General features: G+C 53.4%; 6 protein-coding genes across 6 annotated transcripts; 5 read left to right on the top strand and 1 right to left on the bottom strand.

The window, feature by feature from the left end:
* Positions 1 to 5,816: 5,816 nt before the first annotated feature.
* On the top strand, positions 5,817 to 9,457 carry CGGC5_v010628 (uncharacterized protein; the record flags this gene model as incomplete). The annotated part of the gene is made up of 4 exons (XM_032022753.2): positions 5,817 to 5,870; positions 5,923 to 5,966; positions 6,917 to 6,935; positions 7,064 to 9,457. The coding sequence occupies 4 exons, from the start codon at positions 5,817 to 5,819 to the stop codon at positions 9,455 to 9,457; spliced, it is 2,511 nt and encodes an 836-aa protein (XP_031880383.2).
* A 1,788-nt stretch (positions 9,458 to 11,245) lies between these two features.
* CGGC5_v010627 (uncharacterized protein) lies at positions 11,246 to 14,371 on the top strand (the record flags this gene model as incomplete). The annotated part of the gene is made up of 7 exons (XM_066152394.1): positions 11,246 to 11,636; positions 11,695 to 12,082; positions 12,150 to 12,412; positions 12,466 to 12,581; positions 12,642 to 13,043; positions 13,482 to 14,266; positions 14,329 to 14,371. The coding sequence occupies 7 exons, from the start codon at positions 11,246 to 11,248 to the stop codon at positions 14,369 to 14,371; spliced, it is 2,388 nt and encodes a 795-aa protein (XP_066008260.1).
* A 741-nt stretch (positions 14,372 to 15,112) lies between these two features.
* Positions 15,113 to 17,101, top strand: CGGC5_v010626 (uncharacterized protein; the record flags this gene model as incomplete). The annotated part of the gene is made up of 4 exons (XM_032022755.1): positions 15,113 to 15,502; positions 15,588 to 15,976; positions 16,037 to 16,302; positions 16,356 to 17,101. The coding sequence occupies 4 exons, from the start codon at positions 15,113 to 15,115 to the stop codon at positions 17,099 to 17,101; spliced, it is 1,791 nt and encodes a 596-aa protein (XP_031880382.1).
* Positions 17,102 to 20,061: 2,960 nt separating this feature from the next.
* CGGC5_v010625 (uncharacterized protein) lies at positions 20,062 to 20,929 on the bottom strand (the record flags this gene model as incomplete). Its single annotated transcript, XM_032022758.1, has 3 exons — positions 20,062 to 20,388; positions 20,439 to 20,740; positions 20,797 to 20,929. The coding sequence occupies 3 exons, from the start codon at positions 20,927 to 20,929 to the stop codon at positions 20,062 to 20,064; spliced, it is 762 nt and encodes a 253-aa protein (XP_031880446.1).
* Positions 20,930 to 22,452: 1,523 nt separating this feature from the next.
* CGGC5_v010624 (uncharacterized protein) lies at positions 22,453 to 22,767 on the top strand (the record flags this gene model as incomplete). The annotated part of the gene is made up of 2 exons (XM_066152393.1): positions 22,453 to 22,501; positions 22,559 to 22,767. 2 exons carry the CDS (start codon positions 22,453 to 22,455, stop codon positions 22,765 to 22,767), a joined length of 258 nt encoding a protein of 85 aa, XP_066008261.1.
* A 4,082-nt stretch (positions 22,768 to 26,849) lies between these two features.
* On the top strand, positions 26,850 to 27,142 carry CGGC5_v010623 (uncharacterized protein; the record flags this gene model as incomplete). Its single annotated transcript, XM_066152392.1, has 2 exons — positions 26,850 to 26,928; positions 26,982 to 27,142. 2 exons carry the CDS (start codon positions 26,850 to 26,852, stop codon positions 27,140 to 27,142), a joined length of 240 nt encoding a protein of 79 aa, XP_066008259.1.
* Between the last annotated feature and the right edge of the window lie 164 nt (positions 27,143 to 27,306).

The following is a 27,306-nucleotide window of genomic DNA, read 5'->3' as shown; positions in this document are numbered from 1 at the left end:
ACTCGCAGGTCTGGAAGAGGAAAAAGAGGCTCTTGTCATGTCGAGTTCCTGTGCATACCCAATCATGTCCTCAGGGGGGACACAAGACATGACTGCGACCAACGTCTGCAACGACGGCTTGGTTCACTGCTGTTGCAAGCTCTCTAGATAACGACGCCACGATGGAGATATTGGCCGGAGGACGCGAGGGGGACGGACGGGGAGGCAACGATATATGCACAATCCGGCAGCGGCTGTCTCCCTGCCACAAACAAACTTTATGTATGCCTCCTCTGTCATGGTCTGCCATCAGCACGAATCGTACGCCTTCCGCCCAACGGCGAACAACAACAGGAGACAAATATGCAGGAGACTGATCCACTGGGTCTCGTCGAGGGCTCTTGGTCCACTTGGTGGCTGATTATGACAACCAGACCATCCCCTGCAATTCTCAGACATTCCTCGCCTGGTGTTCTATCCCTCGTGCGATATGCATGCTCGGTGACGGAAGGCGGCGGGGCCAATCAAGTGCGTTTGCCAGTCCGGACTGCCTACCGGTGTACTTGGTGCGGAGCTCGGTGGGCATCGGAAGCTGAGAGGGGGGCCTCGACGGCTCCAGGGAATGGCACGCTGACTTCCGACTCGACGGAATGCACAAATGTCTGAAAAAGGCATGACTTGGGTCGCTGGATTGCTCGAGTTTCCATAACGTGGGAACAAACGCGCTTTCGACAACTCTCGTTGGTTCGTCGTTTGTGATGAATGGAAACTCTGTTGAAAAGGATCGATCCTTTTCAAGAGAGGCTATCGCGATTGCCCCATCCGGAGGCCTGCTTGATGATGGAAACCCATACTAGCTTCGGCTTCGCAAGGAAGAGGCAGGAGGCGGGGCTTGGTTTGCGGAGCCTCAATCACTTGATCTCTTACCCGCCTCCTTGCTTGTTCGAATCTTCCGTCCGCCGGATAACCGGGTGCCCTCTTCAACGAATGAACAGTACCGGTCCTCTGCAGTTTGTTGCCGCTTGACTCGAAGCTGCATTGGGGGCCGGCGGGAAGTCGGGAAGAAAACTCTTCATGTGGAAGCCAGTGACTGGAATGTACACAGCTTGTCGATGTCTCACCTCCACGGCGACTGCACTCTGCCATCCGAGTCGGTGGCGCCACTGCGACGCTGGAGGTCCTTCTCGACCTTCGTTTACCGGCGCAGACTTGTGAGGGCCGGCCTAGATTGCCCAGAGCATATGCCGGGCTCCAAAAAGAGGCAACTAGGCAAACAAAAAGCTGACAAAAACTGATTGAAGCGAAAGTTTGCGCATTCTGCCTGTGTAAACTGTTTTCAAAACAACAGAACTTTCAAAAAGACAGTGAAACAGCCAATATTGCGTGGCGTGATCTTTGTGCTGAAGCTTTAGAATCAACAAGCGGACCTCTTTCCACGGTCTGTCGGTTTATCTCGCGGTCTCTCACCAAGACAGTACGGGATACTTCTTCTAAGACTCAAAACGATCTCGATCTGGATTTGAGGGAAGGATCGCCGTTTGGCAGTGGCTCTGCTTTTCTGGGGCTTCAGCTGGGGGATGGGCAGCCATAGAATGGCCACAACGTTGAATGACGAAAAGCACGTTCCCTTGAATCTGTTTGTTTGGCGACAATCTTATTCTGCGGGCCGTGTGTTTTGACATTGCCGTTTGCTGCGGTCCGTAGGCATGCGGCGTGCTGGAGCAACGGCAGCCACCGGATGTAACAATAGCTGATTGATGTGTGGGTTGATCGGTTGGATTGCGGGTGCCGCGCGAAAACCAGGCTGAGGCGGAGAAGGCCTGGCGCCCATATGAAATGTTGCAGGCGGGAAAAAGCCTTGACCGGAGCGGGAGTCTCAGCAATTTGCCAAAGTACGTCATGCCGTTTGCCGTACGCCTCTTGCCGTCGAAAGCGGGTTCCGTAGCCTGTCGCCAACGACTGATGTCATAGGTCGCGTAGGAGTATTTTTCGACGCTGCAAATCTGATATTCAGAGGGTGTTTGACAGATGCTCGACGCTCAGTAAGTAAAGACCCTTTCACTGGCCATATTCTCAGACATCAGAATGCGGGAGATCGTCTCAGTCTAGGGTGGTGTGCAGCCGGGACACTGAGAGGCTCCTGTCCCTTGTTCGAGAGCTTTCCCATGCGAGATGGCGGTTTCCTGGATTTTCCCGACTCGACAATTCGATGGGGGGGCAACAGAGCTTGTCGATCAACAGGGGATGATCGTCCCTCGCATACCGAGGGGATTTTGTCAGCTTTCACGAGCTAGGGATGTATCTGTGTTCTAACGTTGTGTTTGTAGGCTCCCGAAGATGTAAGACTGTGGAGAACGGCCGCATGCAAGGGAGTCTGCGAAGAGGTAAGCAGCTTTCCCGTCTTTTTCTTGCACGCATTTGGAACTCCGTGACCCTTGGTGACCCTTGAGCCCCTGATCAGGGTCAATTGTATCCTTGTGTTCTCTCGAAGGCTTTTAGGGAGCATCGTGGACCCCTTTCTAGGGTTCTTGCAGGTCCCCTGGGTTTAAGCTCCCAGTCCCTCCCTGTAATCCCTTGATAGCAGCCTTCGTTTACTTGTTTCAAATGCACCAAAACTCAGCCTGTCGACTCGGAAAAACCCAATTGGCCGTTGCAAAGGGAGATGTCAGGCAGCATCCGATTCGAACCGGAGTGTATCGCGGCGCGGGAACGCGGACTGCGGTCGTGGGAAGCTCTCCGAATGGCTCGCGGCCCGCGCAGGTTCTCGCACATGCCGATTCGGGCTGAATACCAAAATCCACGTCTGGGAGCCATCAACGCGCGTTGCCCTCTCATGCCACTGCGGGATGCCTCGTGGGAGAGGGCTGAAGAAGATCGCCGATCGTGTAAACCATGGCGGTACGTGCTCCGAAGTCTCCAAAGTTTTCAGCTTCGTCGGGCTGAATGCGTTTGTGTTTGATGGCAGGGTCAGCGGTGGAAGAATGCTGTACCTGACTACTTTGGTCAGATCGGACGATTCGCAATAGGGTCGTCTTGGAGCTCAGGATGGATGCCAATTGTTGGATCGAAAGATTTTCTCGCTCGATCCATTGAGCAAGGACTTTGCATGTGCTCACGGCGGAATTTCGACGAGATGCGCCGAGAAGGGATGGTCCCAGACGGCAGGACCCAATCTCTGAGCCCAAGATTGAAGATTGGGACGTCTTTGGCATAGATCCGTCGACATCGTTGTCGTTTTCTCTGGCCCCCAAGAAAGTAGCCCCCAAAAAACGTTGTTTGCAATGTTTCGTTGAGGCGTTGCATCACGTTCTGTCGAAGATTGGCAAATGCCCCAGCAGAAAGAGAGGTGGTGGTTCAGGCACACGCGGTCGACTGCGAGCTTAATCGACAGTGTGGTTCAACGGCGGCCGTGATTGGCTTGGGAAGGAAAGTCCAGGAACAGGGGGCCGTCTTCGGGAGCGACCCGTTCTTTCCAAGTTTGATTCCTCTGGAGCACGGGCCCTCACCCCCTTGGCTGCACCACCTCAGGTCCTCAGCCAGCAGGTCAGTCAGTCAATCAGATGTGGCAGGCAAGTCCAGGCTTACCAAATCCAAGTTGAGGCTGGAGGTGGCCTGTGCTGTAGCTTCCATGAGTGAGGTGAAGCTTGGAAGGAGTCAATCATGTCCCCTCCTTTCTGAGATGATTCCATGCAACCCAACTCAGCTCTCGCCTTGACCTTCAAAGCTGAAAGAACTCGGCTCTTCTTTTTTCGACATCTCCGTTCGATGTCTTCGCTTTATCTCCCAGGTTCGATTCATGTTTCAATGCATGTGCCTTGGAAAGGACAAGCGCGACAGACGGACGAACGCCTTATGCAGGCCGCGCTGCACCCCATCTTCCAAACGAACTTTGCTGATGACCGCCCGCGCCCTACTGAGACGATCTACTGAGTTTTTCCAGTCATAGAGGAGGAGATGACCACTTCCTTGACCAGGAAAAAAGACGAACGTTTATCCGTAGCAGCTGTTCCCATATCGACCCAGGGACCTGCTCTGCTCCAAGATCAGATACCTATGCTATGACCTCCCCTCTCACCCAACCCGCTGAATGGCACCAGCCTCTGTACTCCTCCCGGCTAGCGCTCCAGACGGGGACTCCTGGGTGCAAACCGGCCCATCGGGATCGCTGAAGAAGGGGGACGCCAGACTGCGGGTGATTGGCAATGGGGAGTGGGTTTCGTCACGACCTGACGCAGTGACAACTCACACTCACACACACCTTTTCTTCACCTTCACTTTCGTTCCTTCTCTTGCTCTCTCAGCACCTCTCACCGCCTGCCCCTTACTTCGTCGGCTCAAGAACATGTCATGACTCCGCGAGACTGGCTGCAGCCATCTTCGCGGCTGCGGTCGGGCCAAGGTAAGTTCGGTCGAGACAGGCCAACTCAATGGTGGAAAGTCAGCCTGCCCGGTCTTGTTTCCTGCGTTTGCTCTCCCACTCCGGCCGGGGCTGGCTCTTCCCACATCCAGAGCCATGTCGCGGCGCGGCGGCCACGGACACGGCTCTGGCACACACCAGTGACCACACATCCACCAGCGTCCCCAGCCCCCCAGTTTTTTCCCACTGGCTCAGTTCTTGCGAAAGCGCAGGCAGATTCCCTGCCTTTGCCGTCGCCCCTGTCACGGCTCATCGGACACTGGGCCAGAGAACAGGTGAGGCGAGCAGCTCCAATTTCGTCCTTCGGTCGCACTCAAAGGTCGCCGCCTCCAGCTTGTCCGTCCATCCCAAATGGCGCCCAATGCCCGATGGCCGACTGTCAGCCCATGTTCGCGCCGAGTTTCTTTTGCCCAAGGGTTTCCCTTCAGCTGACGGGATGTTCCTGGATCGCACACGCGTGGCCGCGATGGCAGATTTGGGCTGGGCTAAGATGGACCACCATCCAACTACCGTAGCATGCGTATCCGCGATTTCCATGCGCGCAATGGCAACGATAGTCGGGGACAGCCATGCTGCAAAGAGACTTAAGACGGCGCCGTTAAGCCGCCCAATCCTGAATGCTGCAGCCATCTTCCAAGCCGGCGTTGCCAATAGCTGGCGCAAGAGAAACCAGCTCGTCGATCCACATCCCATGCGTCTTGCTGTACGTGTGTTGTACCTTGTCTGCGAGCTGCCTGCTGCACGAAGCTGCAAATTTGCTGCAGGCCGTGATTTGACGGCGGCGGGTCCTTTTGGAAGCTTCAGGTCTTGCCCATGCCAATTGACCTATCCGCACCTCGAGGTCTCCGAGCTGCCAACCTCTCGCTGTGGGATACCTGGTCTTGTCCGCAAGGTGAGGCAAGGTAGGTAGAGAGCGAGAGGGAAAGGTATCCGTATGCCGTACCTAGTGTATGGGAGTGAGATGCTCCGCCAGAGCAATAATAGTCGACGCGAGATGATGGGTTGGGTACGGTGCCGGTGCCCTGCCGAAACAATTAAAACCCGTCACCTGTCCCAACCCGCGCGTGTTCCCATCCACGTCCCCGTCTCGGTTCCCCGTCGTTTCTGCCCTGCTCTTGTCTCGAAGGGAAAAAAGAAGACTTGCATCATAGTCGACCTTACCTTGTCTTTGATTCTGCCATTGCCGCGACCCCCGACCTCGACGACACGCGACGCCCTCGAACCCGCCGTCAATGACCTCGACACCTGCATCCTGACCAAGGTCAGACCAGACGGAGGTGTTGCTGGGCGAGCAACCATAGGTCTGTGTCTCCGAAAAAGGGCCCTGGGCAGCAAGCAAACCTGCCTGGCAGCAGCCACTCAAGCCATCCCGTCTCGTGCTGCTCTCTGTACGGCACTGACTCTGCGGTTGCGGGTGTGAATGTGGAGGACGAGTACCTCCCAGCGCAACGCAGCCCGAGACATTGACAATCAGGTCGGAATCATCAATTGAGGAGAGAGGTGCAAGTTGCTGAGGCGCCTTCCAGGGCTGCTCTGGTCGACTGCTTGTTGGGCTTGAGGACATCCGTCTGTTGCTGCATGTTTGCTGGCTGTCCACTGAGAGAAGCAGTGTGAGAGAGAGATTCAATCCATCTTGGTGCAGCAGTTGCCACAACGCAGCCCAACCTCGAAGTCCAAGCAGCAACTGCAAGTCCCAAGTCCCCTCTCCCGCCCCTCCCACCTGCCCGAGCTCTAGGTTGGTAGTGCCTTCCCTGGGTGCTCCTGCGTGATGCCCTCCACCCACCTGGGTTTTGGAGTTGACAGAACTTGAGGGAAGGTGCTGTTTGGTAAAACAACCTACCTGCCAACTTCTTCTTCCAATTGATCACGCCTGCCTTGCCTGAGACTTTCATGCTTCTCACTGCAAGACAGGTGCACAGTGGAAAAAAGAAGTGCACAATCTTTTGTTGTTTTTTCTTTTTCCACCCAACGCGTCGATTACCGCTTTGCGCGCGCGTTCTCCCTCTCACTCCTACCTTTCACACAACTCTCTCATTTACCAAACCACCAAACTTCGCATCACGATAATCACAACAAAAAAGAGGTCGAGCTGGCGCATCCAACAAAAAGCTTCACCACGGGCAATTATTCCTCCAGAAACCACTGTTCCAAGACCTCCATTTATCGCCCCGACGACATCATCAATCCTAGTTATCTGCGCCTTATCCATTCGCTCAGCGCGCATCGACCAATCTTCCGCTCGATTCCACTGGCCGCCCCCAAAGCCGCCTTTTCGCCTAGCCACCTCTTTTTCCCAAATCTGACGCCAGCCTCTCCCATTTCCTTCCGCTTCGACCTCGACCCTCTCTCTCCCGGCTGGTGGCATTCTCACACCCACCACCCTCTCTACCTTACGTTTTGCCAGAGGATCCATACCACTCCGGATTTTACTTCTCCTCTGCTAAGCAGCATCTTGCCTGCTTGCGCAGACCGCTTTTATTAATTCACTTTTTTGGGTGTGGTATCTGTGTACCCCATCAGCACAATACCACCCTACCAAGTGAGTTGTCCCCTGTTCCCTCCAACCTCACCTATTTTTTTTCCATGTTACCCCCAAGGAGCCCACACCACCTTCGTGCGCTGTGCTGTGCTGTGCTGCTCTTCGGTACTTGCTAACACCAAGATCAGCATTCTCGCAGGTCTCGCCAACCCTCGCCTGCCTTACATCACTCATCGACGACCCTCAATCACCACCTGGGTGGTGACACTTTCACCTTGTCCGCCGCATCAGGTCAGATCAGTGACCTGGGCCCCGTCGCAAAGTTGACGAACCCAAATTCCCCCACGCCCTCTAACGACCGTCACGAAATTCACGACCTCACGAACCCTACCCCCCAGCGCCAGCAGCAGCTGCGTAGGCAATCGCGAACCATCACTCCAGATCCAGCTGAGAGACCCTCGACTCCAGCTTCATCCCATCGCACCCTTCGCCGTACTCCGCGATTCGAAGCGACCCCGAGTCCCACCCCACAGTCAACCCGCCAAGTACACATTGAAGCTGCTTCGGTTGGTTTCAGTCCCAAACCACAACTTGCGACTGCACCTGCCCTCGCGCCCGCCCTTGCGCATGCAGCTCCCCTTAACTACGACTATCCCCGACTCGTCGCCCACGAAGACAGACGAAATTTCCGTACACGAAGAGTTCTCTCGCAGGATCTGAGCGAGGACTTTCTTCTAGAAGAATCCTCGGACGAAGCCCCGTCTTTCCGAGACCGATCATCCTCATCTCCCAATAAACGACGCGAGTCTCACCGACCTCATCGCGTCTCTAGAAACACCCGCAGCGCCATCCTCTTTGCCCTCGAGGAAGCGCTCCGACAGCCCCACCCGTTCACGCCCGACGAGATCGAGGAAAGCACATCCATGGCTGACCTTATCGGAGGCGGCGCCGCCGCTTCCAATGGCAATGCGTCCACTCCTTCTCGCCGCCCAACTGGCGCACCCAACCCGACCAGCTCGCCTTCCGGAATCCGTGGTCCTAGAATGATCATGCAGGAGCGAGCTGCCAGAGAGGCCGCCCGACAGAAAGCCGAGCAGGAGCAGATGCAATTGGAGAGACAGCGAGCCGAGCAGGAAGCTCGTTTATTGGAGGAGACTCAGAGACGGAATGCGGAGCGCCGCGCTGCCGCCGCCGCCGCTACTGGCGCTGCCGGAGGAGGATCTGGTGGCGCTGCCAGCGTGCCCCAGCCAGACCCCACCTCCCAACGGCGACCCGTAGCCACCGATACCCCACAGTCCCGGCCTGTTGCGGGAGGAACCTCCCGCCAACCGGCGACAACACAGCCTCAAACCCGGCATACCCGCACAACATCAGGCTCTCACGTCGGCCAGCAACCGTACAGCACCAATCCTCAGCCCGGTACCACGCAGCAGCCTGCAACTGCCACTCAGGGAGGCCAGGAGACGACCGTCGCAGGATCCAGACCCAGAAACTCCTTCCCCCATGCTTTCGAGCGCTGGGAGACCTTGTCTGCCCACTGGGAGGGTCTGACTAGCTTCTGGATCAGGCGTCTGGAGCAAAACAACCAGGATATTGACCGTGACCCCGTCAACCAGGCCCTTTCTCGTCAGGTTACCGACCTTACCGCTGCAGGTGCAAACTTATTCCATGCTGTCGTCGAGTTGCAGCGTCTCCGTGCCAGTTCCGAACGCAAGTTCCAGCGCTGGTTCTTCGAGACCAGAGCAGAGCTGGAGCGAAGCCAAGAAGTCAACGCCATGCTGGAGCGAGCCCTTGAAGATGAACGACGTGCTAGAGAAAACGCCGTTCAGGCCGCCATCCAGAAGGAGAGAGTCACCTCGGCTAACGATGAACGCGTCAAAGAGATGAAGAAGGAGCTTCAGATCTCCAAGGAGGAGGCCCGTCGCGCTTGGGAAGAGCTCGGACGCCGTGAGCACGAGGAGAGAGAAAGAACCCAGTCTCTGCAGAGCGGCCAGCCCACTATTGTGGGTGGTGTTCAGGTTGTGCCCATGACCCAAGGTGTGCCCAGTCGCCACGGCAGCTCTCGTGAGCAGCGCGGATATCAGACCGACTACAGCGGCCAGCAGAGCGGCTACACGGGCGAGTACTCACAAAGCCCAGCCAACCCGCCTGTCACCTCGAGCCCTGGCGGCAATTTCTATCCATCTGGCGACGCAGGCCAGGAAGGCGTGAGCTACACCGGTGCTGGCTCCGAAGGCGGTTACAGTGAAGGTGAGTACACGATTGATGCACAGGGCCAGTTTGTTCGCGATTCGCAGGGAAACAAAGTTCCCTTCATTGCTCCGCCTTCCCCAGTTTCTGACGAGGGACTAGAAGAGTACGAGACTCCTGCGACCAACCCTCCTAGCGCCGGCTATTCACAGACTCCGACGACCACAGCCGGCGGTCAGCAACAGGGCACTCAAGACTACTCCGGCTCAGGCTACGCCGCCCCGGGCTGGGAGACCGTTCCCAGACATCATCACCCGACGCGCCTGAGCGATGTTATGGAAGAAGAGGATGAGCGAAGCCGTGCCAGCAATAGCCAGGTCGGACGTCACTAGTAATTGGCTGTTGACCCGGTTTGAACAACCAATGCGTGCTGCGTCTCCGATTGATTGCTGTTCCTACGCATCGTCGATTCATCCAAGGATACACAGCACTTGACAACGTTGCTTTCTTCCTCAACTGAAGTCTGCATTATCATTTACAGCCTTGCGATTCGACACTCTCGAAGCTGTGTGGCACGAACAAAGCAGGCAGCTACAGAAACACATGAATCGACAGCTCAGACGCTTGTCTCCGAGGTATAGCCACGCCTTCACGATTGTACGGATTTGCGGATACCCTTGAGCCTCGGAGCCGCGCTCTACAGCATGAGCAACAAGAGATGTTGCAGCTACAACTTGTGCAGTCTGCACCATTCCGGAGTTTTGACGCGATGGAGGTTAGACTGCATACGGGCACACTTTGGGCTGCCCTCGCTCTAGACATTGTTGGACTTTCTCAAGCGCGACTTGACGACTAATTTTTACTGCTTGGCATTTGGCGAGTTCTGCGACAAAAAGAAACGGTTCCGAGATGGTTGATGGACACGGCGTGGCGGTTGGGCGTGGCATGAATGGTCAGCATCGCATGGCATACTACTGTTTCTTTTGGCGGCATTTCGTTTTGCTTTTTCGCGACTTTTCAACTTCGCTACTCGGGTTTTCGGAGCGACGACTCATGTCCTGGTCCTTGTAGGACATTGGCGGAAGTTCTTCAGCCTGAGAGAGTATTCGTACTCAGCTGGACTCCTGATGGCAGATTCTGCACGGCTTCTGAAGGAAACATATGGAGAGTGAACAGTTTGAGGAGAAAGATGTTGAGCTTCGGCAATGGAGACCTCGAGCTCTCAGCTGGGGGACGGAGCCTTGTATTTGTAGAAAAAGACTCTGCCAAGTGTAGGAGATAATTCATTGCTGAGTGCGTTTTTCTGGTGCCATCGTATGGAATGTGCTGGCTGGGCAATCGGGCTGGGATTGCCCGGGTGCGTGTGGGTGCTTGCGGGAGGGGAATCAGCTTGCCTTGAGTGCGGACTTCACGCATTCCTGGCGTCTGCCTACCTAGACATTGGTGCTCATCTGCAGGTGAGACTGCGTCCACTTGCATTCATCCCTTGCTGGCGAGCATCCGCCAAGGCTTATTTAACGGCCGGTGTGCCGTCACTGGCCAGAGTACGCAAGCTCTCATCAGACTTGGCATTCGTGATGTACGTTCGGGTGAGTTTTTGTCTGACGGCTATCGGTCATATCTGAGGACGTATAAGCCTCCATCAACTTTGAGAATATGGATACCGCCAATCTTTCCTGTGCTTGAGGTAAGATGGTCTATTGGAGTAGGGACAGTGAAGATAATGCGAAGGATGACAGCAGAGACGATAATAGGAGGGACGACGATAGCAATAGTAGAGACAAGGACGACGACAGTTGTAGAGACGGCGACGACGACGACGACGACGCCGAGAGATATAGAGGAACCACATAGGAAATTTAGTCACCGCAACCTGGCGTTGAATGGATTCGTGGGTGTTATCGTGAGGCGCCTGGCAGACTGGGTTCTGGTCGCTGTTATTGGATACACCCAGTCTACGTGCAGGTGGGTGTGATCGGAAGCTCCCACCAGTCGGAAAGCGAGGGCTTGAGATGTACGAAGAACTAGAATTACGGGATTGCGCGTTTTTCACAGTATAAAAAGCCCGTTGTGTAACCGTTACAGGCGATCTTGTGTTCCCATCCTTTTCGCAACTCAGCCAACCTCCAACCAACAGAATACCATCTTTTCTATTGGGAGTACTCTCTGTACCACGCACAATGCGCCGTGATTTGTTGGAGATGTTCCTCGACGACGCAGGTGGCTTTGAGAAGTGCCTGGGGCTGCAGTACGCGAGCCACGACGCCGGAATCGAGGACAGTATAAGGAACCCTGACCCCTTGCTCGACCGCATGGGACCTATTACGGATAGGCTCTTTAGCTTGAGCCTTGCTGATGAGTACGACTATGGAGGTAAACTCGGAGCTAGGATCAAAGCGGGCGGGTTTGCTGGCGAGGCGATGCCTCATCCCCAGATCAGCCTCCAGGAGAGTGTCTTTGGTCTTTCTTGCCGGGAAGATGGGGTCCTACAGAGATCGAATGACTATGGCCTTGTTGCACCTGAGGAAAGACGGCCAAAGGCCAAGACCCAAAGCACGGCAAAGTACGATGGTATGTGCTCCCGTTACCTATAACACTCGTGACGATCATCGAGGACTGACGGCGATAGCATCTTCTCTCCTCGAGCTAAAACTTCAGCTTCCTCGTAGACCAGCGGCCAAGCAGCAGCATCAAAGTGTCCGCATCAAGCCCGAGGTCGGTTTGCTAGATGGAGAGAGCCAACGTTCGCGTCCGGTGGCAGACCTAGTCTCCGAGACTACAGCTGTCCCAAGCCATAATACCACCCAACAAGACAACCAAGAGGAGTCAAAAGAACCCGCGGGGCTCCCGAAGCCTTCTGTGTCTCTGCCTGCAAATGACACAGGAGATTCCTTCACAGGAGAGACCAGTTCACCCAGACAGAAGTTTGCTTGTCCTTACCTTCAAAAGGACCCGGCGACCTGGGGACAACAACCCAAATGCCGGGGCCCGTCTTTCGCTACTATACACAGGTTGAAGTAAGTAACCACCGAGCCGCCTTGTTTGATTCTAGAAGCGGATATCCAACATGAAGACTGTCTTCAGAGAGCACCTATATCGAGTCCATCAGCAGAAACCCAACTGCCCACGTTGTCGAAGCACCTTTCCCACCCAGGACGAGGTTAACATCCACATCAAGTCAAAGAGCCCCTGCGAGTTGTCGCCAGACATAATCATCAGGGGTTTCGATGTTGCGCAAAGGGAGAAGCTGCGATGCAAAAAGCGAAGCTGGGGAAAATCGGGGCAGGAGAAATGGGAAGACATCTTCCGAATTCTCTTCCCGGACTGCAAAGAGATACCAGACCCATGTAGGATGCCGTTACCATAATTGGGGAATATCACAGCTGACTTGGCACGACAGACTACAACCACAACTTCGACGGCGTGGCTCCAGATCCAACCACGGCAGGCAAGAAACGCCCGCTTGACATTGAGAGCGTGTTCACAGACGGGCTTGCGCAAGAGCTGGAGGAAGAGGTATGTAGACAGCTTGAAGGGGTGATGGGATCGCAACTGGACAGACAGAAACGGAAAAAGGTGATGCAAGTGGTCGAAACTTTGGTTATCAAGGTACTCCAACAGCCTCAGGTAGCCAAAAATACGAAATCCGGCGAGGCACTGGTCGAAACGCCCGAGGATGCGCGAAGCTACAACGAGCAGCAGACCGCCGAGTCGAACGCGAAGTCATTTCCAAGCGATTCTACGCCGCCGACTCAAGCAGTGCGTCCGGTGGCTGCCCCTGAGGTAGGAGTCGACTCTCACGACCTCCAATCACGAGCTATCTCAGGTGAGGCGCTCGTCAACATCCCTGAAGATGAGGGCAACGCCTGGCTTTCTACAGAGTTCTATGACTTCGATTTTGGCGATGAGTCGAATTTGCAAAGATGGCCTGGTGGGAGCAGTGCTTTTGTCGAGGGTATTGGTTACGAGTGGGCTGCTGTCAGTGCCACTGCGTTTCGAGTGCCATGTTGGAGCCAGACTTTGGACTACACACCGGCTCAGGGAGATGGAAACTTTTCATAGAGTGACCTTGACGCCGAGACCTTTGATATCGGGTTGCCACCGGAGAAGTGTGCAGCTGGGCACACGCACCTGACTGTCTACACCACTCCGAGTAGAAAATAAACTCTCAAGGTTCACGATCCTAAATACATCTCCGAAAGAGCAACACGGAATCATTTTAAGCGTGACAGCGAGGCGTAGTTGAGATTCGCAACTTGTTGTTTCCCTCATTTCTCAGCCATTCGATTTCCCGCCCTGACTTACGACAAAGTCATCACCATGGACAAAAATTCCAATTTGTCCCAGAGCCTCTGTAAGTGGCCTGTCCATTCACCCAAGTGGCCTCTCCAATCACCCCTTTCTCAATCTTTCAAGCGGCTCCTTCAACTTCCACCAGAGATTCAGCAAATGATATGGATAGAGTTTTATCGCATCCCGCGATACTTCACTGTAGAATGGGATTCCTATCGCAGAGATGAGGATAATGACGATGGCGGTAAGAAAGACGACGACGACAAGGACGACGACAAGGACGACGACAAGGTGAGAGATAGGGTAGGATTCGACGGCGAGGAAAACTACGACAATGAAGATGATTCCGTAGCTGATGATAACTCTATGATCTTCGAATCTAGGAACTACGTCTGGTTCAGCGGCTCGATAGTTGAGCCCATCAGCAAGTCTAAAGCGATTTACTACCACGAGATCGACAACACCATCAATCAGATGTCAAGATCCATCGCTCAGGGAGTTCGCTCGCGGCTTCAGCTCCGGTTATGGTGTAAGCCTTCAGGAGATCCAGATGGTTACTGGACAAATACGTCACCTCACTGGAAGGATCCTGAGGACCCCTTTGTGAATTTCGAGTTGGACTTTCTCTGCTTTCATAAAATCTGGGCCTGGCCTCCGTGGTATAGCAGAGAGGAGAAGAAATGTCTCGAATGGATGGGCAACATCCAAAATATCATCATCAACACCGAGATTAACCGTAAATCAAGATCCGAGGATGAAGTAAGATGCACCATTGCGAAGGGCTTCACCAAAGAGAACTTGTGGCTGTGGAAGATGAGGCGCTATTTGCCGAATCTCAAGGTCATCAGGCGCGTGCTCGCAGACGGGACACCGCAGGTCCTGAACGAGTGGGCGTACTTCCAAACGAGGTATCTGCTTCGCGAGGCACACAACGAGCAATGGCGGAACACACGACAAGAGATTGCCACAGAACCCCACTGGCTGCCGGCGATGTGTTCGCCAAAGGAACCTGAATGGAGACCATTTCTCAACAGGTTGCTCCATTGTGCTATCACAATTAGAGGTGCTGTTCCGCAGGATCTTACACCAGAAGACGACGAGGATTTGGGAAGCAGGAAGCTTTTTGGGTTTTTTTTCAAGCCTTGGTCGATGCAGACGCTGAACAGCGGTAGGTAAGGAGGCAAGTATTTGTGTGCACAGGGGAGAGAGATAATTTTACTGGGAAATCATGTCAATTGATTGACGATCTCCCTTGCTAGAAACGACGATAGTGAGAATAAATTTACCGGTTCGCCCACCCCCAAACAGGCTCCCCTCTCAGTCGCTACCACCCGCTTATCAGCAAGGGACTACCCCCAAGGTCCCAAAGGGGGCGGCCTCTGGGCTGCTGGTTGCGGTTTGGATACCACCTACGTCAGCTGAACCAGCAAACGGCCTTTTCCACATGCAGACAAATCCTGAAGACGGTGAGGGCGGTAGACCGCAGAGGGGGGACCCATTTGCCTAAGGCGGCGGGGCTCGCCAGCTCACTGCTGGCACGCCCTGCGTTGCCAATCAGCCAACCACGAGCCGGCGGGTGGCAGGGGTGTGATGCGCGAAGAGTGAGAAATGCGAAGTTGCGATATTCTTTTGATTTTTCATAAAAACATGAGTTGTGTTTGACCGCTTCCCTGTTGCAATGCGCTAGCTTTCTATTTCATTTGCGACTCATGAACTTCTTGTGAGAGAGAGCGTCGCGACCGAAGACACGCACGATGAGAATGTCACCTGCCATCAAGACTGAGGCCGTCACACCGCCGACGGCGGGCCGGGACGAGACTGATGGATTGACGAGCCGATTGTCGGGGCTGGATCTCGACGCCTTCCCCACGCCGCCGACGTTTGGCAAACGGCAGTCGATGGGATCGCCGACCAAGGTCAAGTTTGAGAAGAGCTTTGACTGGAAGAATGTGTTCAACAGCAAGAAGGAGGTCAAGCATGAGATCAACGACCCCCAGTCTCATGCTTCTTGGCCTACACCTTATCCAGTGCAATATGGTTCACAGGCAGCGCAGTATGTTTCACAGCCAGCGCAATTCCCGGCACCGATGCCGAAGAGCTTTGAATGGTCTTTCCGTGAGAAGCGGAGTTCTCGAGAAGACGAGGTAGGTCTTGCATGGCTCCAGCTTCAATGGAGATGCAACCTGCTGTTTGGCAGATATCTCATGCTAATCTAAATTACGCTTCCAGCAACATGGCCGTGGTTTTGAACCTTGTGGTGTATCGCGACGTTGGCCAGCTGAACTGGAAACCGTAGAACCCCGACTTGAGATGAATGGAGTAAAGCCAACTTATGATCTTGATGCTGCAAACGACGCGGTGCGGCAGTCACCGGACCGGCCCCCCTTTCCCATCCCGCAGCGTTCAACGTCCAAACACAATCGCGTCAAGTCGTACTCTGGGGGAACGTTTCATTTCGAAGAGCGCGGCGAACAGGTTATCAGTTCGCCGCCTGGCGAACCTGAAGAGCCGGCACAGGCGCCTCCATTGGCCTGCCCTTATCTCAAGCACGACCCCAAGACGTATAGTCAGCGAAGAGGCTGCAGAGGGGCCTCGTTCACCTCTACGCACAGGTTGAAGTGAGTTGTGCCCCTAAAGACAACTCGCCTTATGAATCATCGAGACTGACTTGACTCAAGGGAACACTTGCACAGGACGCATAGGCAGAAGCCGAACTGCCCGCGTTGTCGCATGACGTTTTCCGCAGAGGCGGAGGTGCGTGAGCATCTCAAGTCGCAGAGTCTTTGTGAGGTTCTTGAAGGGGTGTCCGTTGAGGGCTTCGATGAGGTTCAAGAGAAGCAGTTGAAAAGCAAGAAGCGCGGAAGGGTTGTGAAGTCCGAGCAGGACAAATGGAGAGAGATCTACCGGATACTCTTTCCAGACAGCAGCGAGATTCCCGATCCTTGTAAGCTTTCTGCGCATCTTGAAAAGTGTCTTGATTCACTAACGCTATGGTAGTATACAATCTCGCTTTTGACGACACAACCCCGACTGGCGCTGCTCAAGCAGACAACCAAGATGTCGAGACCATCTTCAAGCAACCAGTTCCGCGCAAATTGGAGGAAGAAACGTTATCGTTGATGGAGGACGCCGTCGGTGGCCAGTTGAACACGAAGAAGAGGAGGAAGATCATGGACGTCTGCAAGGATTTCGCCATCAAGATGCTTCGATCGCCGAGGAAAGGCAAGGGCTCGGCGACGAGAAGTAAAGAACATGCGAGGAAAGCAACAGTCACAGCAACCCCCGCTTCTCCGGGAAGCTCGCCGGAGTCCAGCCACAGACTACGGACGTCAGACGCCCCAGGACCCATGATGATGCTGTCCTTGGACGGCACGATGGAGACGGGGTCGAAGGCAGCGCCAGAGGCAGGACTCTCGACTATGGACACGCATTGGGCCCTTCCGCAACAGGGAGAATTCGGTTTGGGCGAGGAGTTCGATTTCAGCGACTGGCCTATGTGGAATCAGGTGCTTGCTGAGGGATCAAATTACGGATGGGGAGGTGGTCGCCTGAGCGATTCGTCTCCAGCCACTGGTCGTGAGGACTACCCCAATCTGCATGGAAACGGACATATGGATTCACAGGGTGGTCAAGCAGACACCAGTCAATCATCCTGTTACGCAGGTGTCAATCTTCTTGGCTCAGCCCCAGAAGAGATGTCATCCATGCGGTCGGGCACGGATTCGACCTTGGCGGGGTATTGATAGATAGACGTTTGACCAAACGTTGATTGATGATAACAAGACATGGTGTTGATTGGCCGATCTCGCATAATACCCAATACATTAATTCTCTCCTGAGACAGAAGCGGAGTGAAGGTAGAGATACACCGAAAGCTCTGTAGACTGGCGAAGATCAGAGGCCATCATGCTCCCCGCTCCGCGAACCGGCTTAAGCTGCATGAGGCCCAAGAGCGACCAAACAGAGAGTATCAAGAGGAGGGGTAGAAACTGCACTGTGTTTGAATTGCGCAAAATCGCAATTTTCAGATTTACATAACCGAAACAGCAATCACTTGGATCGAAATCGCTGTGTTTATATTATGCCAGTGTCCTATTCATGGCATTGGCCAGTTTGCAGTTCACAACAACATTCCGATTGCTCATTCAGAAGCAAAGCCGACCGACATTGACATACATCACATTTGACGTTCCCAGTTGGAGTATGGACTTTGATTGCAGGGAGTAACTCAACTTCTAGACCACTTGGTCATTAAGCAATCGCCTCCTGGTCCTTTCGACAAGAACGAATTCGATACCTTGGGAGGTGGAGGAGGTGGAGACTCTGGAGGCTATTTTGCTTGCGGGGATGTAGGTAGTGGCGGTGACTACGGTGGTGACAGCGGCGGTTACGGCTTCACAGGATGGTGGCCATGGTCTAGTAATGGCGGTGGATCGTTCTTTTATTCAGCTGAGGATCGTGGAGCGAATACTTCTAGCCTTCGGTCATCCGGAACGAGAACTCAAAAGAGTACCACGCGCCCACGGCCGGACTCATCAAGCAGAGAAGTTGAAGTCGGAAAGAGGGTGCGTGCTGGCTTCAAAACTGTCAGATATGCAAGCTGAAGATATAGGGTGCCACCAATGATGACCATGAACATCTCCAGCAACGTTCTTGTCAGCTACGAGATTCACCTTTGGGCTTTGATACGAACCAAGAACACCACAAAGACGCTCCTCGTCAGCCGGAGGAGAAGAGAATACAAGGTATGAACAAGCATTAGGAAAGCAGCAGACGAATTTTCCTCAGTTAATCAATTAGATGCGTTATCGACACCTCGGGATTCGAGGCCGAGTCTTGAAAGCGGTGGGTCACTTGAGGTCGCAGATGAAGATGACTTTGGGACTGCACTCACTAGTCTCTTCGAAAATGAGTTTGGCAATTTCGCCTCTGACGCCTGCTACGCCGCGGAATCGCATGTTACTGTGAATTCACACTCACTTGACTTCTCACAACCTCCCGAATATGGCCGTCATCAGCGTGTCAGTTCTCCGCGTGTTTCTTCAGAGCATCAGACAACATCTCAACCCCCTTTTGGACCAGGAATTCGCGAAGAAGCAACCCACCAACCTATTTTGGGAAACAATCCATATCTCAGCAATGATCTCGAAAGCCGGGTGCGTCGTGAAGACGGCCGCCTCCGCCCCTCTACTTTAGAAGAACCAAAAGACTTGACAGCTAGTGAGGAGCAAATTTTATCACCAGGTTTTCAACATCAACCTACGAAACCCCTGCAATTGGCCTGCCCCTATTTCAAGTTTGACCCAGAGACATATGGACAACGAAGAACCTGTCGCGGCACAGCTTATGATACTACACACAGGCTAAAGTGAGTAATGACAGTCTCAAGACTGCTCCTGATATGCGATTTCCGATCTGATACTTGAAGTCTTGACTTCAGAGAGCATCTGTACAGGTCTCATAGGCAGAAGCCCAGGTGCCTGCGCTGCGGCGAGATGTTCTCACAGAACTCTGACAAGAAGAAGCATCTGAGTCAGCCAATTGCTTGCGACGTGGTTGAAGGCATAACAGCAGATGGTTTTGATAGCGATCAAGAGAAGGATTTGAGAAGCAAAAAACGGAAACGCAACAACCTGAAGACAGAAGAAGATAAATGGGGACACATTTTCCGAATTCTTTTTGGAGACTCCGTCGCGGTACCACAACCATGTAAGCCAAATCTAATAACTGCTTACGCTGCATTCCTTCCGCCCAGGCATACCATTATCCACGCAGAAAGTGCTAATAATGAACAGACTACACATATCACACTGCTGATAACGCACGCTCTGAGAGCCAGAGCGGGCAGGGTGATCTTCTCAAGATGACGCCGAGCGATGTTGAACGCGTTCTCTCCCAGGATGTACCGCGAGATCTCGAGGAGCAGACTTTCTCTCAAGTTGAGGCGATAAGTGGCCGCCCACTGCCTAGGGCCAAGCGACGTCAAATGCTAGGTATTTTCCGGCGTTTGTTTGTCAAGCAACTTAAAGGTACGAATGAATCTGCAAATCCGAAGGAGGATGTCCCCACCGGTAACGGCCCAAGATCGACTTTTCATACAAATCACATGGCCGGTACCTCTGGGATCAATTCAAGTACGATGCCAACTCACGGCGCACAACTTACCCCAGAATCTCGCGGTCAGACATCTTCTCAAGCCTTGTCTTTGAGGGATGAGATCGTCGTCGAAGGGCGCACTTCTATGGATAGCGGTCAAGCCCTGGTGCATTCGACATTTGTTGAGACGGATGACGGCTGTAACTATGACTTATGGCCCACGGATACGTCTCTGGGTACATATGGAACCTTCGACGAATTTTACCGGGTGTCAGATGATTTCTGGGCCATGGCCTCTGCGAATGGTTTTCAAACATAGTCAGTTCGCGTATGAGGCTCTGATTCTAAGTGAGCATATTTGAGAAGAAATGGTGTGTTAGAAATTATAATATCATAGAAGATATAGATAGCCAGAAGATTGAAGTAAATGATAATTGTTCGATAATGGTTCGATAATATGAACGCAACCTGCGCCTGTGCTGCACTGATGCAAGTAAAGGCTTCTACAGGAGGAACACCTCGATCATCACGAAAAGGAAATACGTACTTACGCATAACAGAATCTGTTAACGGTCCGAAGCTTTCAACCGTGATAAGGTATATGGAACTATATTGTATGCCACTGCCTTGTCGATCCTACTGTGCCTTGCTCGGAGTCCTCTGACCTCTTCATCATCGCCTGCCACAGCCACCGAAGCGCGATGGAAGTCTGCACAGCACCGAAACCAAAGTTGATAATGAAAAAGGTAATGACGGTCCAGCGGTAATCAATCAGCAAAGCGGCGATGAAACCTATCTGCCCAGCCACGGTAACCAGCATAAACGTACACAACAGAGGCACCTGCTCGTAAACAGTCTGCGCTAGCAGCATCCTAGACTCCGCTTCCTTCTTATCCCCAGCCGCTTGAATTGTTGGGTTAGGAGCATGAGAATTCTGTCATCCAGTGAGCCCAGGAAAATTATTTTTGCTCGGCAGATTCCTACCTGGTCGTCTGCCGTTGTCGCAGGCGTGTGCGCTATCAGTGGTATGCCATCTTCGTCTCCGTAGTCTATTCTGCGGACTCGAGGTTGCTGGATCCCATGAGAAGCTGCGGCAGCGGTTGACCCAACAGACACATCTGTGTGATTACGGGACCAAGGACCTTCAGCTCCTGTGGTGCGGGCTCTTGTAGGCAGTCCAAAAGCTGTATTGTGGAGTTGGTGGTTAGAGACGGGATCGTGAGTGCTTGCTTGTAGCAAATTCTGATCACCGTCATTGCTCTCTCGTTGATTCTTTTCGTTCTTGTCTTTCAAATAATCAGCAAATATCCGCAAATTAGGCCTAGGAGCATTATTCACATACTACTACTTGCCTCGAACACACCAAGGACGATGATCAGAGGCATGATCAACGGCATGATCTGACCGAATTTTGGTTCCTTGAGCGGCGAAGCATCAACCTCATCGGCCTTGAGCACCCGGATCAAGTTAAACATGTTGTATACTGTGAAGCTGACGTTGGTGTAAATAGCCTAGCATACAGACTCCGATACATCGTCGAGGAGCACTGGAAGGGCAGTCCACCACTTTCCCACCACAACAGATGCGCTTCTTTAAGCTTGCCGCGCGATCTGTCGTACTCATAGCGCACTCTAGCTCTTTCCTTACGCTCTATCGCTTCGAATGCCTTTCTTCGTTCAAGACTTCTGCAAAAGAGTCTTGTCAGGCGTATGACCGTGGTGTAAGCCGGTGTAAAGACCTCGGTGGCGTTACGAAGCTGTACTATCGAGTCGTAGTAGCCCCCGCTTACCCAGTAGCACATGGCCAGCCAAGCAGCCCTATTCAGTGCTGTGTTGAATGGCAGAGGGAAGTACAATGCGCACGAGGCGACCTGAAACCAACCATTCTCCCACATGATATAGGAACAGAGTTCGGTGACGAGGAGAAAGACGAGCAGAAGAATCATGGAAAATGTTCGGAAGTTGGCTTGGGTTTTGTGTTCATGAAAATACTTCGAGAGCGCCACGAGGCAGTCCATGTGAACTCCTGCTAATACCCAAGCAAGATTCAATCCAACGTCGAATGTGAAAACTGACATGGTACATATTTGGCTGTATAAGGCGATCATGAGCATGAGTGTGGTGATGAGCAGCTGGTCGCTGAGTGGGAGAATGATCTGTTGATACTGAAGCTTGTACAGAAGTCTATATCTGGAAGGACTTGGCCTTATCCGGCGGAGAATCGTTTTGTCCAGTTGGCTGTGTTGATCTGGATGAATGCCGCATTCTGCTGGAGCGTCTCAGTTGGGATTATGATCGCTAGTGATGTAGGATAACATCACAAAGAAGTGAGATGCAATCACTGGGAAGATGAATGCAGCAAGAACCTTGTGGAACGTCAACCAGGCTCTGAAGCATTATAGCGAATATCTTACCCCGAATCCCACCATGTCAGCATCCGTTGGGTCGTCCACGCCTTTCGTACAATTACCGCCGCAGGTAAGCTCCATCTTGTCAAAAGTTGAGCAAGGGTTTGTCGAACAGAGCACCGCTTCAACACTGGAGGTGAGGATGGTGTTTTATGCGGTGGTTCCAAGGAGGAGATATTTCCTCTCTACGTACATGATGGTCACCTCATTCCTAGCAGCATGCAAGATGACGACCGTGGCAGTACAAGATAAGCATAGCCTGCCAGCTGAAGCGCCTTCTCAGTATTCAAAGCAGGCTGCCAGTGCAAGCTGGGAGGGTCACACCCCTTGAGGCCAGGCTGTGATCCCATGGATAGGTAGTCATGTTGATCCTAAGAAGCGGTAGCATACTCCTGGCGTCAGCACGGCAGCCTCGCAGATATTTTTGAGCTGTTGCACCAGCCTACCGCATTTGAGCCTGGCTTGCGACCTCAGGATCTTAGTCTTCCCACCATCATTCGGATTGGTACTGTTATCCGTGGCTTGATGGTTGAGGTTTTGAGCACATGTCTTGCGAGACAGACACCATTTGCGATAGCAAGATGTATAATAATGAGTTTTGCTAATAATAATAGCCTTGCTAGAAATATAGAAAATTGTGGTGACTACGACAGAGACAATCGCGATCATACTAGCAGTGATACTAATAACGATATAGACGGCATCGACGGCATCGACGAGGGCGACAGGGACCACAACAACGAGAACGGGGATAACGAGGACAACGAGGACAACGAGGACAACGAGGACAACGAGGACAACGAGGACAACGAGGACGACGAGGACGACGAGGACGACGAGGACGACGATAGTCATAATACAGACGATAATATGGAGTTAATCAGCCGTATAGACAACGTTGAATAGGTCTGCCTACCATAGCTCAACCAACTTAACAAGTCTACTAAACCACCAAGCCTCTTCTCATCACGTCGTCTCTTCCGAACGACACCTCGTCCAACCGCGTGAGATTGCTATATGGATATTGCGACTGAGCTTATGAGCCTGCAGACGATGACGCCACGCGCAGCCAGGATGCAACGCAGCAGCAAAACTATGGTGCAATTCTTCAGTAAAAGGCCAGGGGAGGACATTTCCGCCGGCCATCTCTGAGCCGAGGTTCCCCGAGCCTTGGTTTTAAGCGCTTCGCAACTGCGATCCAACTGCGTCAGGGGCAGAAATCTCCCTCCTCTCTCTCCTCGTTGCACACAGTGCGGACACAGAGGTTGAGAAAGATAGAATTGTCTGATTAAATGGTACGCCGAAAAAGGGGGTGATTACTTTTCATACAAACTCGAATGGGATTGGACGTCAGCCTCTAGTCTTGGGCAATTCGTCCGTGCCCCCTCCATCAGGCTGAGATCAGGCTGAGATAGAAAACCAATACTACAGAGTAGAAAACGTAACTCGTCATCTTAGGTAGCGGCAAGCTGGCCTTGCCATCGAAACAGAATCGAAACATGTTACATTGCCGTGAGGCTTGAGTTTTGTTTTTCGCAATACAAAGGAAGATGGGTATTTTTCCAGCTTTGAAGAACCGAGTTGTTGATGAAAACGTCGTCATGAACCGCCGAAACATAGAGGCTTGACAAGGAAAGAAAATTCAACGCCATGAAAGTAAACCAACGAGCCGTGAGGCTATTCCATCTTTTCCAGCCGCGAGGCCCTCCGTCTTGATCATTCACGTAGTCTTTTCGCACAACCCAGAGTACACGAAAGCCCCGCCATCAGTGTGGCTCAGGCGCCTGCTCCCGCGGTGCTGTGTGTTCCCGCTTGGGACGAGGGGCCTTTTGACCTTTTGTGATTTTATGGCGGCCGTGTGACCAATATTTTACCCCCAACATAAATATGAGACATCCTCAGACGACTTTTCCCCATGCACAGTGTAAGGACGTCCATATAGTAAGCTTCCTGCCAGCTGAGATCGTGAGCCATCAAGTCTGCATGTACGCAGCTTGCCAAGCAACTCAATGCCTGTGTCTGCGGGAGCTTTCATGGCCATGGCGGTGGGAGTGACCGTGTCGGTGGGAGGAATGGTGGTGCCCCTCCCTGTGCCGTGAAGACGAGGCACTACTTCGTTCAAGTTCACGCTCCATCTCTTCAACTCTGGATCTGTATCCCCTCACAATCTCCTTGATGTGTCTTATTCGATCGAAGTCGAGCTCGAGTTCGTCGAGTTGCCGGAGGATTTCGTGGTAACGCTGTATTTCGGCGTCGGCGCCTTCGATTAGGTTGCCTGCTCGGTCGAACTGAGCCATGGTGAACATTTGGCTTTGTTCGCTGAGGTAGATGATTTGCTGTTCGATTTGGTTCATGACGCGGTCAAAATACCGTCCTAGCGCTGCTAAAGAGGTGCTGTCCAGCAGCAGCAAGCCTTGGGATGAAGCTCGGCTCGCCGCGCGGGACGAATTCGAACCGCCCCCTCCAGCTCCCTGGCCCAGCGCGGCCTGGCCTTGGCGCAGTAATTGAACCTCTTCATAGCTTAACCCCAATTGCGAGTCCGGCACCGCGTTCGTATGGGTAGTCGACATGGCTCGGTGCAGCGCACCGTGCGCAGTTGGTCGGTTGCTCGACTAGCGTTCGTGGGTGATGCGCCTCGGTGTGGGACGGGTATGGTTGATGGAACTTCCTTCCCCAGTGGTGCTACAGCGGCGTCGATGAAATTCGGAGTCTTGTCCCTGTCGGAGGTGGGGTTCGAGGGAGAGGAGGGGGTCGACGACAGTCGGGGGCGGAAGAGAGAGCTGCAGCTGCGGTTGCGGATGCGACGAATAGCATGTGCTCTTACTTGGAGCAGAGAAACGTAGCGGCCTTTGTTTGGGCGATTTCAGCGCGCACAAAGTCATGATCTCGAGGAGGCGACAGAGAGCATTGCTGGAGGTCGGAGGTCGGAGTTCGAGCCCGGGAAGGGTGAGGAGGATCGATAGGCTCGTCGTCGTGCTGGCACCGAGTGCTTTGCGAAAGCGCGAAAGGCTGGAGGATTTCACAAGACAGAGATGATCGTAGCCAAGAGTCGCAGACAAGAGGTTTTGTCTTGGAATAGAATTCGAGGAGGGGGGTTTTTAGGGCAAGAGAAGAGGAGGAGGGAGCCCGAGAGACAGTGCTTGAACGTCAGGGACCTTTTTTTGGTGATACACAACCGGTGACTTCGCACGCTCTAACACCGCGATGCTCTACTACCCGCACAGGTCCCGACTTTGGTGACCCAAACTCAGGCCCGGGCCAGGTCTCGGCCGCTTTGACCTGTTGGGGGAAAAAGAGCGCAAAAGCGTCGGCGCGCAAGGGACACAAGGAAAGACGGTCCCTGATGACGGCACGGGAATTGGAAGAAGCGAGGACTTGTTGGATGTCTTGGTTGCGGGTGTGGTTTCTTTTTTTTCCTTTGCGCAATGGAGGAAGCTCGGTATCAGCTGACAGGCGATCTCCCACGTCCTGGGACGCCGCAACTGCTAGTGACGGCGACGATGTAATGCTGCAGCGGCGCAAAAAGCAAACTTGATGCGAGGTGGCTGTAGGGCTTGTCTTGGGTGATTAGCCATTAATAATGGCGAAGACGAGACGGGAATTGAGCCGGCAATGAGAGCAGGACAGGGAGTTGTTGGTTGAGGTTTCCAGTGTCTCGAGTCTCCAGCAGCATCAAGTCGCGCAATGGATGCGGGAGAATGATTCGAGATGCAGATGGTGTGCAGAGGGAAACAGGAACAGTGTGGCAGCCCTCGGGGCTGTTGTTAATTCGAGACAAGCGCCGGGATTCCGCCGTGGTGGTATTGAGAGATTATTGGCCTTCCTATCTGGATGGCGATTGACGGCGCTCGTGATGATGGGATTTCGGTGGGTGTGATGGATGCTGGTGGGAGGGAATCGTTGCGCTATCTTGCAACTGAGACACCACGCACACTGCGAACACCTCGGTTGCGGATGGTTCGAAGGAAATGAGGGGTTGTCGGGTAATTAGTTGGTGAGGTGACGTGAGAAGCAGCAGTCAGAGAGGACGATGATGGCGGCGAGAGACAAAGAGGCAACCAAAGTCGGGAGGAGTCGTGTAGAAGAACCAAAGGGCCCCAGGTACGTACGGTAGGTCGCCTTGGATGCGAAGAGGCAAAAGAGGCAGGGACGATATTTAAGGTGAGGACACGGTCAAGGAAGCTACACCGGGAGGTCGGCCCCGTCGTTGGCGCCTTCTTACACGGAAGGAGGCAGGAAGCAAGAGCAACGAATGTGAGGTAGGAAGGTAGGTGGTGTCTGGGCCCATGCAGCTCGGTGTGACGATGGGGTCGCGCTTGCCAGAATTCCAAGTGCCCGGGAGGAAGGAAGGCGCACCTGATGCTTTCTTTCCCTAGGTAGGTAAGGTAAGGTAAGGTAGGTAAGGAAGGTAGGTAGGTAGGTACCTTGCTTCGTACCTGCCTTCCTCTATCAAACCACCAACCTTTCAAGGCAATCTTCTTCCTGATGCATGTCCCTCGGCCGAACCTCTTCTTCTTACCTTGTGCGCGTCCCCGATGCTGCGCTGCGCTGAACACCGGGTGGCATCTTCTGAGTTCCCCGAAATTGAACTGGCTCACACCGTTTCTTCATTTCGGCCGCAATCCCCCATCCCAACCTCGCAACCTCGCCTGCGAAGAGAGACATGGACCTTGATGGAGCATCAATGAACGACTGCAACTTGCCGGTCTGTTCGTCTCGAAACCTTGGAACCACGAGCCACGGCAACCGAGCTGTCCAAAGGGATCTGTTCCTTTTCCGTGGGGATACCCAGGCGGCCAGTGCCCTCCCTGAGACCCGGGCAAGCTTGCCGCAGGGATGATAGCTTCATTCCATCCTCCAACCGGCCCTCCGGGGAACACGGCCTGCTTCTAGCGTGTTTGCTGGCCGAACACCTGATTTTTCTACTTCACCGGCGTCCTACCTTACTTGATACTACCGGTCTGCGGAATATTCAAAACACCACACACATGGCTCAGACACCTCACCTCGGCACCAGCTCGACAATCAGCTCTCTCCGTGGCCTGACGGTGGTTCGTGTTGGTGTTGGTAGGACCTTTCTTCTCAGCAGCAGTCGGTCGAGTGCTAACAAGCCATGCCAGGAGAACATGCAGAAAAAGACAATCTTGCCCGACGACGAGCGCCAATTGAAACGCACGACCTTGCATTACGGTTGCAGGTCAAATGCTGCTTAAATGTGCGATCCCGTACCTCATCATATGCAGAGGACGCGGGCAGCCAGATTGATTGCTGCAATCATTGAGATCCCGTATGCACATCACATCGGACCTTGCAGGGCGCTTGCTTCTGGGCTTCTGGGGAGCCCCCTCCCCCTTGTTCAGCGCTTCGTAGGCGTCAGCCTCGATCTCGACGATCGCTGCTGCTAGCCGCCCTCGTCTGTTGATTCTCTCCTGGATTTTCTGTGAC

This window comes from Colletotrichum fructicola (genome assembly GCF_000319635.2).
Source record: "Colletotrichum fructicola Nara gc5 chromosome Unknown KSG_Nara_v1_contig06, whole genome shotgun sequence".
Classification (NCBI taxonomy): domain Eukaryota; kingdom Fungi; phylum Ascomycota; class Sordariomycetes; order Glomerellales; family Glomerellaceae; genus Colletotrichum; species Colletotrichum fructicola.
Note: the sequence above shows the minus strand (reverse complement) of the source record. Positions and strands in the feature narration are given on the sequence as shown.